At 52.2% G+C, this 13,898-nt stretch overlaps 1 protein-coding gene across 1 annotated transcript in view; it reads right to left on the bottom strand.

Moving 5' to 3' along the window:
* The window catches only part of Kif6 (kinesin family member 6), a 380,879-nt gene that overhangs the window by 32,950 nt on the left and 334,031 nt on the right, over positions 1–13,898 (bottom strand). Inside the window, 1 exon segment of the mRNA XM_027943549.2 lies at positions 11,395–11,445. Within this exon segment, the coding sequence (XP_027799350.2) occupies positions 11,395–11,445 (51 nt within the window).

Below are 13,898 nucleotides of genomic sequence, written 5' to 3'. Positions count from 1 at the left end.
CCTCTGGGTGAGAGGGTGCTCTCCGAGAGGAGAAATGGCTGTGCTTTAGTACGACCAGGGACAAGCTGCTCAGAGCAAACCACAGGCCCAGGCGGCTCCTTGAAGACCTTCCCTGTCTCTTCCCCTGTGTACTCCAGACCTCTCCCTCCAAGGCCATGCCCTCACAATGGTGGCCTTTCTCCTTTGGCATTTGCTCTTCCTCGCCCACCGTGTTCCCTGTGGAAGGCTCAGACCATACACTCAGAGGGTCAGCATGCTCGAGGGTCGCCCAGCACCATGGGGGAGACTCTTGGGCCATGCTCCACATACAGGAAAGACACTCCTCATCTTGCTGCTTGAGGTTGGCTTTGTGGTCACCTTGGCTTAGATGGGAACACTCTCCTTCTCGCCTCTCCCACAATCCTTTCTCCTGGACCCCCAGATCCAGGGTTTGGTTTCTAGGCAGCCTTTCTTCCATTGTAGCCACTCGAGCCTGGCATGGAGGCCTCGGGCTCCCACCCACAGCACAGCTTCTCTTGCAGGTCCTAGCACCTCTCCTCCCACCCAGGCCCTCATATGGTGACCCCCTCACTCCTTGTCAGATATGGTCATAGCTCTGAGCTCAAAGCCATGTGTACCTTGTAATTCTCCCTCCTGTCACCTCAGCCTCACTGAGTGACCCATGGTGACCACGTCTTGGTCTGAGTGGCTTTCCAGAGAGATGGCAGTGGGAACCTGGGCATCTCTAAAACTCAGTGACAGCTGTAGCCCCTGGACATGGCCAGTGTGGTGCGCTCTTAGGACACACCTGCCCCTGGGGGAGGACAGTCTCTCCTGCACCCTTGAGAGTGAGCTCAGGCCTTTCTCCTGTGAAGACCCTGGATGATGGTGACTGGTGGCTTCAGTCAGTTCTCTCCGCAGGCCTATGAGGGAGATTTCAGGACTTTCAGGAATTGAGCTGAAGACTCTTAATAAAGCTGTCTCCCTCTACGTTTGGAAAATGTATCTAGTGAGCCAATTTGTAAATCAATCTGTTCATTTGGCAACAATTCATCATCAATTTATCATCAATTGGAGTAAAAAGTGAGCTCTGAGACAGATTACCCAGTAGAACTGGCTCATTTGTACAGTGAGACGGTGAGATCTGGCTCAACAGCCCCCACACGACCATAGAAAAGGGTCGAAGTGAATGAATGTTAGAAGACACTTTTTTAAGAGCTTGCAGTCGGCCTTGAGGCCCCCTCCTCCCCCTCCTTGGGGTGCTGTGTGTGGAGTGCTTCCTCTTCCCTCAGAGGCAGCAAGGGGGGCTCGAGAGAGACCCCTCAGAAGGTCTCACAGGAGCCCCAGGGCCTGGGGGGTGAGGAGGGCGCAGTGTCTGAGTCCCCTTTGAGAAGTCTGGGGAGCAGGATCTGGCTGACAGTCTGCTGGGAGGGGATCCTGGTGTCCCCACGGTGTTCCTGTGGCTCCCGCATGGCCTGCGCAGGTGGAAGACTCGGGCTGGGGTCACCCTGAAGCCGTGCTGTGCTGGCGAGTGTTCAACAACCAGCTCTCTGTGGGGGTTCATGTGTCACGCCTGCCAATGTCTGTGGTATAATACCCTGTCATGGCCGACTGCAAGCTACCAACAGGATGGTTCTGAGTTCAGACTTGGAAAGAGATGTGTGTCCGGGGCTCATGGGCCGCTGTGTGGGCTCCAGCGCACTGGGAAAGTCCAAGATCCGTTTTAATTGGGCCCCCTGGGGGAAGTGGAGCCTCGGGAGAAAGAAACCTGAGGTGGGCCCCAGGACGCTGGGGTGGTGCGCTGGACACACAGCGGCTTCTCCGAATCCGCCCTCTCTGCCCTCCCTGACCCTGCTGCCTGCCCTGGGAGGCTGGCTGGGGTGACAGCAGGCTTCCTTTTCTGCTTTCTGGCTGGGCTCAGCCAAAGGACATCATCAGCAAGAAAATGGCGGGTGTCTCCCCCCACAGATGTCTGTGCCGCGGGCCATGAGCTGGAGGTGGCCCGACAGAAGGCCCCAACGCCCGTCCCATTGCCAGGGCCCTTCTGCACAACCCTTTCTGCCTGTTCCAGTAGCTGCTCGCTCCTGGCCCCTCAGGCCCAGGGCAGTCCTGCTCCTGCCTGCTGCAGTGTCTCCCTCTGGGGTGGCCCTTCCTGTGGTCTTCCTACACTTGGCTCATACCTTGGTAACCAGGCCGGTTTTCAACTCTCTCCAAAGCATCTCATTTGAGTTCTGCCATCTGCTTCCTGTTAGGACCCTGACCATGAAGGTTCTAAGACTGAGCAAGGCGCATGCCCTCTGGTCCAGGGACATGCTGGTGAGGGACCACCAGAGACTCATGAAAGGACCCCAAAGGAGGAAGAGTTAGCTCTGGCCTCCACCAGAGAGACAAAGCCATGTCACAACAGCTCCAATCAAAGGAGGTCTTTGCCAACGCCCTTTCTGTCTCCCTGTGTCCTTCTCAGCCCTCTGGGGGACACTGTGCCTTAGCAGGCTGAGGGAGGAAGTGAGTGGAGAGAAGTCCCCGACCACCCACCCTGCCCCCCGTTTCCTCAGGACAGCTGGCTGGGTGAAGGGAGAGAAGTGAGTGAAATTTGAATTATTCAGAGTGCACTTATCATACAAAATACTAATTTTTGTTGTTGTTTGTTTTGTTTGTAATTAACACTGAATGACCCACTGAGGTGTGGGGCTGCTCAGTTTTCACCTGGAGTAGAAGCACTATCCCTCCTATGAGGGGGATTGTGGAGGAACAACAAAAAGTCACCCTCATGAGCACTCCCTGGACTGCTCACCATGCCCGTCCACCGTCTGCCGCCAAGGGCCTACTAGATGTTACAGCGGACCTGGAGGAGACAGTGAGAACTGGCACGTTTCTGTTTTCACCTTTACATAATATTGTCCTGACATGAATGTGGTGAGGAGAATTAAGATTAATCAGAATTGAATTTAGAGTCACATTTTATCACCTCTTCTGTCACAGTGACTCCATTAAAACAGTTATTTTGGTTTGATCTCCAAACTCTTGGAATCTAATCCTTTTTGAGTTCTGGGAATTATAAACATTTCAAATACAAAAACGTTCAGAACATGCTATAAATTACATCCCTTGCTATCTCTATAAAAACCTAAATACTTTGCCACACTTGTTTCCGTTTTCATTCCTTAACACAACGTGGTGGAATTGGTGGACGCCTCTTCTCCCCTCCACAGTCCACCATCATCCAACTGAGGCAACGCCATCCTGATGGGCGCGTGGCCTTTGCTCTATGCTCTACATTCTCACACTATGTTTAATGTCCCTTAAACATTAAAGAGCAACTTCTTGACCAAAGAGGTAGTTGCACAGGTGCACCCTTGAGAAATGCTTATTGGACACCTGGGCCCATAAGTTTGAGGCATCTTTCTTATTTATGTTATCTTTCACAACAAACGTAAGATGCTCCCACTCCCCCTAATAAATAGCACTGAAATTTTTGGAATTTACATAAACAGTATCATTCTATACATATCCTTCAGCAATATTCTTCTTTCAATCACTATTGTATTTTTGAGATTTACTCACGTTGCTAGGGGTGGATCTAATTTATTCATTTTAAATTCTCTGTGGTGTTCCATGGCATGAATATCTTATAGCTACAAGCTCATTTATCCACCCCTGACTGGGGACCTTTGGGATGTCTCTGTTTCTGTTTTTGTTCATTTGTTTGACTATGTGCTATGATAAGAAGAATGCTGTGATGCATGTGTCCTTGGGCAAGTATGTGGCACCTTCTTTTTTTTTTGGTACCAGGGATTGAACCCAGGGGCACTTGACCACTGAGCCACATCCCCAGCCCTTTTTATTTTTACTTTTGACATAGGGGCTTGCTAAGTTACCTAGGACCTCAGTTGTTGAGGCTGGCCTTGAACTTGTGATCCTCCCCTCTCAGCCCCCAGTTGCTGGGATTACAGGCGTGTGCCACCACATCCAGCTTGTGACACTTTCTTAGGTAAATGTTCCTAGGCATGGACTTCCTTGGATGGTTTCTGTGTTTTTAGCTTTACCAGAAATTTCCAGATCATCCCTGAGTGGTTGTACATGGTCTTTAACCACCAGGTTCACTTTCCTTGTTTCTCTTTCCCTTTTCTTATTTGGAGAACCTTGACTAACACACAAACTGGGTGCTCTTATTCCGAAATCACAGTTGCACTGCAAGACTGGCCCCAGGGCTGACCCAGTCCCCAGGTCTGCAAGGACTCAGTGGGTCTGATGCTGTGGCACTGGGAACTGGGCGGGGAAATGAGGTGGGGACTCCTCACTTCAAGCCTCCATCACGTGCCTGGAAATTTGTGTCACTGAGGCTAGCCCTATGTTCACGAGCAACTGTGGATTGGAATTGACTAGAGACTTTGTCCCTGGTCTCAGAGACCTGCCTGAATTCTTTGGGAACCAACTCAGATGTCATCTCATTCCTTTGGGGAAGCTGCTTCCTTTACATTCCACCTTTTCTTAGGAATCAACATTCTTACCATTCATTTCTGAGAGGATCAGAACATGGCTGGTCTATCTGGGCCCTCACGGGTCTGCACGCATGCCCACACGGGGCTCCTGCCTGTCTAAGGAGGTCTGGATTCACAGAGCTCACCCTGTGCTGCCTGAGGGCTGAGGAGGGTTCAGGATCCACGTGCTCTTGTCACAAGTAATGAGTGTATGCCAGTAGGTTTCGGGGACTGTGCTGGGCACTGAAATATCACCGTCCAGTCACTTCCTTTTACAGATGCTGGAACCTAGGCCCAGTGCCCCTTAGCTGCCCAGCATATCCATGATGTATAAAGGCAAATCCGTAGATCTCACTGGTGTTCTCAGTAGACACTTATGGAGCTCCTCCTGTGTGCTGATGCTGGGCGTGGTGCTGGGAAAGAAAGCCACTCTGTCCAGTGGGCGTGGGGCGGCTAGGAGACCTCACTGTATGGGGGTTTGCGCAGAGCTCTGTGTGGGCCAGCGGGAGGTGTCACAGCTCTGGGAAGGGAGGTTTGGAATCTGCCCTCCAGAGCCACAGGCCTGGGGCTGGGGTGGGTGGCAGGTGCTCTTCCTTCAAACACGAGTTTAATGGCAAAAAGATAAGAGAAGTCATTTGGGTGGAACTGGGTGGGGGAGATCCGGGCCCTACTGCTTGGCCTGGGTTCTGCTTGCTCTCACGCCTGGTACTGATGGGGCCGTGGAGACCACCTTCGTCTCACAGAGCCCACTTCACAAACCAGTGCTGGGAGGCTCCCCTGCTCTGCCCCAGCAGTGGGCCCCGTCCACCCTGGCACCCCTGGTCAGTTTGCTGTCTCTCACATTGTTGTCCTCAGATGATCTTAGACGATTTTACACCAGATGAGGGGAAGTGGCAACAGTGAGGTTTCTTTGACAGGAACCACAAGAGGTCACTGCAGGAATTCTGTTAGAGGCAAAAGTGCTCCTCAGACTAACACGTGTGGCAAAGCAGGAGCCGTCCACGTGGGGTCTGTCAGCCTCTACGAGGCCCTGGGGCAGGGGTCTGAGTGTTACCACCTGACTGCAGGGTTGGGCATGCACACCAGCAGGTGGCAATCCAAGGGCCCCAGTGGTCTCACAGTCACAATGTCCCCTCTTGTTCCAGGAGGTCTTTACCCCTGGTCAGTGAGGGGCAGAGAGGGAGGGGGAAAGTCGGGCCTTTAAGAGGCAGTGTGGGTGGGGAATCCTTGGTGCCTTTGGAACCTGCCAGTCTCACATGTGTGGCCATTTTCTTTATTAATCCCTATTAGCAGTTCTGTAACCACGTGTGAAACTGTCCACAGGCAGAGGAAGGGACTGCAGTTGGCTGTTTTCAGGAGCTGGGTCGAGAGCCAAGAGCAGAGCAGGGTGCTGCCTTCCATCCCGCTACCTGTGCTGGCAAGTCTGGGAGCCCCACAGGGCAGTGGCAGCCCCCCAGGACAAAATGATTGTTCGGCCGCTTACCCCAAGGGGCCGGGCCAGGCCCTGATGGAGTGTGAGCAGTGCAGGCCTCCTGGCAGTCTCAGATCCCACGGGTGAGTGCCCAGTAGGTCAGTTAGGTGGCCCAGGAGACTGAGGGTCCCCTGGGTGTGAGCCGGAAGTGTGCTCCAGTGGGAAGAACCTGCCCAGGCTGAGGGCAGGTCCAGGCCGTGGTGTAGGTCTGGGGCAGCAGGACTGCTCACTCTCGCTGAGGGACTCACGTGTGTTGTGGCCTCTGTTCTCCTAAATGGCCTCCTTGACCAGGACTTCCTCCTTCAAATGTTCAGTGGCTCAGCTGCTGTGAGTGGAATGTCAGATTCCAGGCTCTCAGCAAGATCCCTTCCCTCCACTGTGACCCTTCACCTGCCTCAGGTCCTTCCCTAACGCACACACACACACACACACACACTCGCCACACACACACCACACATGCCAACACATATATACACAAACACCTCAACACCCCCCCACATATGTGCCACACACCCAAGTACATATTACATGCACATGGCACACAAAGAGATGTGCATTATACCTATACCCCCCACACCACATACCTCCCACCAGCCCACCTCCCCAACCCTCAACCACTCCACACTCTTCTCTGGGGTTCTGAACCTTGTCCATCTCTGAGACTCAGCCCAGGCCCAAAGTGTTGGTGACAAGCCCCAGGGGCCATTCCTTGTGGTCCATTCCAAAATTGATGGCTGGTCCCTCTCACCTGACACATTTCAAATGCTGCTTGGGAGTGTGATGTGTCTTTAAAATCTTCACCATAGGCATTTGTTAGAGTTTTGATTGTGAACTGAACAAGATGCAGTCTCTGATAACTATTGCTCAGAGAGAGATTTAAAGAGAAAGGCCACAGCCCACATTCCTGGCGCTGGATTCTTCCAGTTTCATTCCTGCTATGTGTGACCATCAGAAAGCAGAGTACCTGGGTCATATTATCTCGGCTGCTCGCATAAACGTTCTCCATGAGTTATGCTTTAATGTCAGGCCTCTAGCTTTTATCGAGGGTCGATATGAGAATCATCTGGTCGAACAACATTTTGGTAGCTTTTGTAAAACTGCAGCTGAAGACATCGTTCACTGTGTCACTCAGTGTCCTTTACACAAGGATCCACACGATAAATTCTGGCTTGTGTTTAGTTCCAGGAAGAAATTCTATTTCTGCAGATAAATTAGTCAGTATGCTTCCTCCTGTCAGAAAATGAAAGCTATGTAACTCAGGGTGCTTCTCTTCTTGCTTAGCGGCTAGACGAGGGAGAGGCAAATTTATTGCCTGTGTGTGTAATTTGCTCAGCTGTGGGGTCCAAAAGCACTTACTCCTTCTACTTCTTTTAAATGGACTTATTTTATTTTATGTTCAAATGTCTCATTGTACTTTTGTGAGATGTGTGAGTCTGGAAGCCATTTGGGGAAGCATTCATTTGCCCATTGATTTGACCAATTTATTGCTCGTTTTGGCTGCTGGGGATACAAAGATGAATTCGGCTGCACCCAGTTTTTAAGAAGCTCACATTTTAGTGTTCAGAAAAGCTATGGAAATAAATAATTGCAAAACAAGCTGGTGCACTAAGAGATGTTTGAGGCCGGGGGGAAGAGCAGCCGTGGGAGGCGGGGTCAGAGAAGGCTTCACGGAGGGGTCAAGGCCAAACTGGTTTTGTTGTGCCAGTGGGAAGAAGACAGTGAATGGAAGAATACATGTTTCTGAATCTGCAATTTGAAAAGGGAGCTCTTGTATCTATCTGTCTCTCTCTCTTTATTGTATCTATCTATCTATCTATCTATTGTATATGTCCCCTCACTTTGGTTAGGTTGGAAATTCTAGGAGGGCCCCACTGGATCTGTGCCCCTCTGTGGGCTCCAGTATGCTGGGCAAGGTGCCCAGAGCAGGTGCAGTGTGGTAGCTGGACAGAGACTCAGAACCAGGCTGCTTGGCTTTGTATACTGAGCTGAGCAGAGTTAGGCAGGTTTGTTTAACTCCTCTGGGCCTTAGCTGTGAAGTGGAGATAATAACGATGTCTACCTCATGGGGATGTTATGAACATTAAAGAAAATACACTTAGAGAAATTATACACATGCCCAGCTCATGGTAAAATACTCAAGAACGCAGCTGCATTATTAACAATCCTTTATCGTTTAGGGTAGCTGGGACGACCGAGTGGCACGCACACGCTGGAGTTCAGCAAAGCCCTCTGGACTGTCCTTTACAAGTGATGCCTGCATTAAAACACCGTTATTTTATTGTCTCCTGAAGGAGTCTGTGGGAGCCAGTCTCTCCAAGTCCTCAGTCACTTTGTTTGTGGACGATGCCCTTAGAACTGGTCACTGATCTTACTCTTCAATCCCCAGCTCTAGCTCTCAGACCTAGGGAGCCTACAGGGCCGGAGCTTCTCCTGCCTTATTTCTATCTTCATTCATTGCCCTGTCCACTGCTTTTCAAAAAGACTGGGGTTGGTAGATGTTTATAATTCCTGATGTTCCTCAGGCAGGTGGTAAACAGAAAGCCATGGTCTGGACTTTCAGCCAGAAAAGGAGTAGAAATCCTTATAAAACCGTGTGTGTGTGTGTGTGTGTGTGTGTGCGCGCGTGTGCGCACAACTGGCCTTGAGAGGGGTACTTGTCTGTTTGCCAGTGGTGTGGTGGTGTTAAATAGCTGCTCTCAAAAAAAAAAAAAATTGCCTGGTTTGCTGGGCACCGCAGCACATGCCTGTAATCCCAGCATCTCAGGAGGCCGAGGCAGGAGGATTGCCAAGTTCAAAGCCAGCCTCAGCAAAAGCGAGGTGCTAAGCAACTCAGTAAGACCCTATTCCTAAATAAAATACAAAATAGGGCTGGGGATGTGGCTCTGTGGTCAAGTTCCCCTGAATTCAATCCCCAGTACCCCTTACCCCCACAAAAGGCTGGGTTTTATAACAATTTATCGCCAATTTCTTTGGTGTACATTCTCCACCATGTCTGATTTCAAGCTACCAGTGTGACATCACTAAAGTAGACTTGAGAAGATGTGCCCAGCAGCATACAATCATCTAGTCTCTTCACTATACAGTACAGTGGATGCAGGTAATTTAAATGTTATAAATTAATTAACAAATCTTGAAGATTACTTTTGTTTAAAAATAAAATTCATTAAATTCTAAGCATACAGAATTTGATTTTCAGTATCAACCATGTTTAAAACGCCTCCCCAAGTTCCTGAAACGTTAACACCTGGGTCTAAGGTATGAGATGAGCTGACTGCCCCTGGCCCAGGGTTTGGTGACCCATCACCCAATCGCGACCTCTTGCGGACGGAGCCTCCTGCAGCACCAGTAGGTCTTTGTTCCTTTGGGGTTTGCCATTGCCTTTGTACCTATTTCCTTGGGCGCGCATCTGCTTTTACATAAAGACATATTCCTATGCAAAATATATGGGAAAACCTCATTTGCTCAGGTTTATTTATTTCCCCCAAACCAACCACACCTACATGGATACTTAGGAGCAGGCAGGTGGGGAGAAAAAAAGAGAGAATAACAGGGGCATATTTAAAACTGAGGGAGAGGGAAACTGAAGAGACAGACAAGGAAATCGAGCCAAAAGGACAGAAAAGAGCAGGACAAAGGAGCGGATGGGGTACGTCGAATCCAGTCCCTTTGCATCTGAAGCCCACGTGCGAGGGAGCTGCAGGGGCGCTGTCCCTGCCGTCGCCCAGGCCTACGGCAGGGTCAGTCTGGAAGCCCTGTAAGCAATCTGCGGTGTCCAGCGTTTGCTCCACCAGAGGAGCTCCGCTGCTCGTGCGTGGTCAGCTGGGACACAAGCTCACTGGCGGCCCAGACTCGCCCCAGACAGGCTCCCTAGGAGCCTGGACGGCGACCTGGCTCTTGGTCTCACAATGGCAGCTGCGGGATGTGAACACTTCTTCTCTAATTGGGATAGTGTGCTTTTAAAACAAATAGGCATTTCCAAAGCTCTTAATTAAACCTCCAGCCAGGCTGCTTTCTGTTTGAAGTTTGCTGATTGCTTCAGGCAGAGCTGGGCCCCGCTGACCCTGGCACCTGCCACAATATTGAGAAGTCTCCAGGGACATGAGTGGGGAACAAGGGCCTGTGGTTGCAACTGAGAACATGCCGCGGTGTTCCAAAGGCCTGGGAGTGTCTGTCCCAGCTGGACGGGTCAGGTCAGGGAGGGCCTGGGCTGGGGAGCAGAGAGGACAGAATAGCTCTTGCCCTGAAAGTCACAGGAATGGCTTGCCAGGCCCCTGGAGCGACTGGCATTTTTCACATCATTATATCTCACAAGCCAGGGTCATGAAGGCTAGAGGACAGGTCGGAGATTTGAGGGCCCGATGGCAGCTCTAGGGGCAGACTCCACATCCAGGGGCCTGCCCAGGGTGAGCAGAGGCAGGGCTTGGAGCCCAGAGGGTCCACTTGACAACTCTTCCAACAGAGGTCATTGAGCCTGCCCGGGACCAGCTCAACCAGCTATTAACCCGGGACAGCTGGCGAAGGCACTGAGCAGAGAGTCAGTCCTGAGGTGCAGGCCCCTGGCCGCCGGGGGCAGTTCGTCTGGGCCCTCAGTGCCAGGGTCAGCCGTGGGAGCATGGAGCGCCAACCAGTGTGGCTTGGGCTTGCTGCTCCTGTCTCTGGTGTAGTCAGTTGTGATTCCACATTATCATTATTAGTATTTCTGAAAGGCAGTGACCCAATCTCCCCCAGAGTCCAAGTTACTAGGGTCCACTGGGCCAGTACTCATACATTCAGGACTCTGTCCCGTTTCCCTTCTGTCGGCCCTGGGCACTAGATTTCTCTAGTTGCAGGTCATTGCAGGGTCCAGGCCACCTCCAGGGGATATAGAGGCTGGGCCCCGGCTAGCTGGGGAGGGCAGGACCCCTGCTCTACCTGCACGGTCCATGGGTGACTTCCTTGGGTCACATATCAAAAGGAGGCGCTTTCTACAGATGCTCGCTGGTGAGAGGGTGTGAAGGGCCTCTTGGAATGTGACCGTATGGGTTTAATGTCTGCACGTCAGTGTGCTGAGGTCCCAACCATTGGAACTCACTGGACACCGGACCCCGGGGTGGGGATGGCAGAATCTCCTCCACCTGGCAAATGCACCTCTCTTTCTGGACTTGAGAGGATGGAAGGGGACAGTGCACATCAGGCCACTGCAGACGGGCCACTGTTTCATTATTCATTGTCACCGATGGGGTTGGTTAGAAGTGGCTCTAGAAAGCTCAGAGAGGGACCCGGATGTAGCGGGTGGACACAGGGGATGTGGGTGGAAGGGGCCGCAGCATGAGGGCGGCTGGAAGGTAGGGGGAGGAGAGCAGGGGTGGGAGTGAGGGCCACCCGGGAGCCACGCCCACAGCAACCCTGGCTTCCCTCACCTCCAGGGCTCTGCTCTGTCTCCACCCCTCACCTCCCTTCCCGTGGCCTTTGCTCTGTACTCACCTAGAGCCACCTGCTGTATGTGCCGCCGGGTGATCTCCTCCTTCAGGTGACCTGTCAAAGACAGAGTGAGTCACTAACGGGTCTCCAGTGGGCTGCAGGAAGACCTCGCTCAGGAGCATGTGGCCAGCTAAGCGGGGAATGAAAGGTACAGATTAAAGGAGACGGAAGTAGGCACACCTTCCAAGGAGAGCCCCAACCCCCATTCATGTCCTGGGTTGTGCTGAAAGAGGATGCTGCCAGGGCAGGCGCTGGCTTGTCAACACCAATACATTCCTCACTCTTGGACTCAATCACAGGGCTCATTTGTCATCTGTCACTCAGAACCTTTGCTAGGACCCTACTCTCTTAAATAGTTCTTTTTGTCTGTTATTAATGAAGGGGGAGGCAGGATTTGGTCTTTCAATAATTTATCCACTTCTTTCTTTAAGTGATATGAAACTATATCAAATTTTAAAAAAGAGTAGTTTTAGTTGACAATGATCTTAACAGTTGATTAGTAGGTACAAAGCCACATAATTTTAGGTTGCATAAATACAGCTATAGCGGCTTGAACAAGGGAGGTGATATTCCATTGTATTCTGCAGTCTTGAGATCACAATTGGTATTTGTTCTGGGAGCTTCCTTCACAAGAAGAATCAAAGGATGGGTGACTAGGATGGTTGAGAGATCTGAAATTATGCCATTTGAGAAACATTTGAGGTGACCTGAGATATATGGAGGGAGAAGAAAGGTTAGAGGGAGAGGAGGTAGAGAGATAATGGCTGTCTTTGGATAACTGTATGCTGTCATATGGATGAAGGAACAGATTTATTTTGTCTTCCTCCTGAGGGCAGAAGTCAAATCAAACAAAGGCAGACTTTGGGGCTCAAACAGAAGGCAGAGAGCTCACAATGAGCACTGTTTCAAAATGGATTAAGTTGTCTCAAGTGGATTAAGTCTCCTGGCACCGAAGTGAGCTCCTTCTGGAAAGTGCTGGCGCAGAAGCTGGGTGATCATCGGAAGGGATGTCCTGCCCTGGGGAGGAGCGGAGCGTGCTGGCCACTAGGCTGCCTTCGTCCCACCCTCCCCTGATTTCAGGTTGAGGGTGGCTGACAGCACCCTGACCTGCTTGTGTCTGGGGTACAGCCTGCTTGTTAGGATGTCAGTGCTGTCTGCATCACATGGCCCACGTGGAGGGTGATGAGCCCCTGGGGATTCCGGGGAGCAGGATTCCACTGCTCCCTTGTCTGATATATTTCTTTCCTCAGGTGAAGTACATCGTTCAGCTCTGAGGCTGCAGCTGGACCAAGGAGCTAAACCATGAGCAGACAGGGGAGGGGTCACGGGAGACCTGTCACTCACACAGTGCCAGGACACTGCCAGGACAGTATGATGGGAGGGAAGGCAGAGGTCACACCTCCTAACTTCCCAGCTGATTCAGGATCCTCTGCAGAATGAGGTGGCCTCTCCCTTGCATGTGGGTCCAGCCTGTCCCACTGAGGAAGGCGTCCAGGAGGGCTCAGTCCTGCCGAGTGTCACCTGTTTGCCTGTGACTTTCAGTTATTGGGCTGCTCAGTCCTCTGCACCAGCACAGAAAGGACGGTCCCTCACTGGCAGGGACAGCCCTTCACCCAGCTCAGGACACCACGCTTTCTGTGCTTAGTTTGCTTTGGTTTCTTTCACTGGGGTGGTGATGAGGGGGGACCGGGCCTGTGCATGCCGGGCAAGACCTCTACTACCCACGACACCCCACTTCCTCCCTGCTGAGCATTCCCAGTCCCCTGGGGGGCCCTCAGAGGCCACTGCCTCAGCACATCGCCATGGGTGAGGGCTTGGGTCCCTGCATGTCTGCCCCTTGCCTTCCATATGTCCCCACTGGGGAGGAAACTGCAGGAGAGGAAGCCTGAGCAATGACTGCCCCCTAATTCTAGGTGGGGAAGGGCAGGGGCTTCAGGGGTGCTTGAGGGGAGCTGGGGAGGGGAGACCTGGCTCGGTGGAGAATACTGGTGAGCCTGAGGTCACCATGAAAATGACCTGACACTGGGCCAGCCACAGCCACAGTTGGGATCTCCCTGCACTCTGTGTGATGTGGCCTTTACTTTCCCTGTCAGTGGAGTGAAGCAGCGGGGGAGCACAAGGATGGTGCTGGCTGAGGCTCTGGTCAGTGGCTGGGCTCTCAGGAAGCCTGGTGAGTGCGTACTCCCAGTGCAAGGAGATGCAACCGCGGCAAATGCAACACACCCCGAGAGACCTCTGGGTTCAGCGCGGGGCACGGAGCTGCTCTCTTCTCCACCACGTGCACAGCTCAGGCCTCCTCGACCCCTGCTTGTGCCTGGATGTCTGGTACAGGCACCTCACCCTTGGCCTCTCCCACGCCTGGGAACTGCCCACTGGGCCAGCCAGGGAGTGACTTGCTCCTTTAACATGCATGTTGGGCTCCTTCTGCCCTGGAAAGCTGCCTCCAACGGTGGGCCTCCAACCTCAGCCTTGCCCACAGTAGGTGTTCAACCTCGCCAATCGCCACT

This window comes from Marmota flaviventris, chromosome 6 (assembly GCF_047511675.1).
Source record: "Marmota flaviventris isolate mMarFla1 chromosome 6, mMarFla1.hap1, whole genome shotgun sequence".
NCBI classification, from domain to species: domain Eukaryota; kingdom Metazoa; phylum Chordata; class Mammalia; order Rodentia; family Sciuridae; genus Marmota; species Marmota flaviventris.
This window is presented reverse-complemented; position numbering and strand designations above follow the sequence as displayed.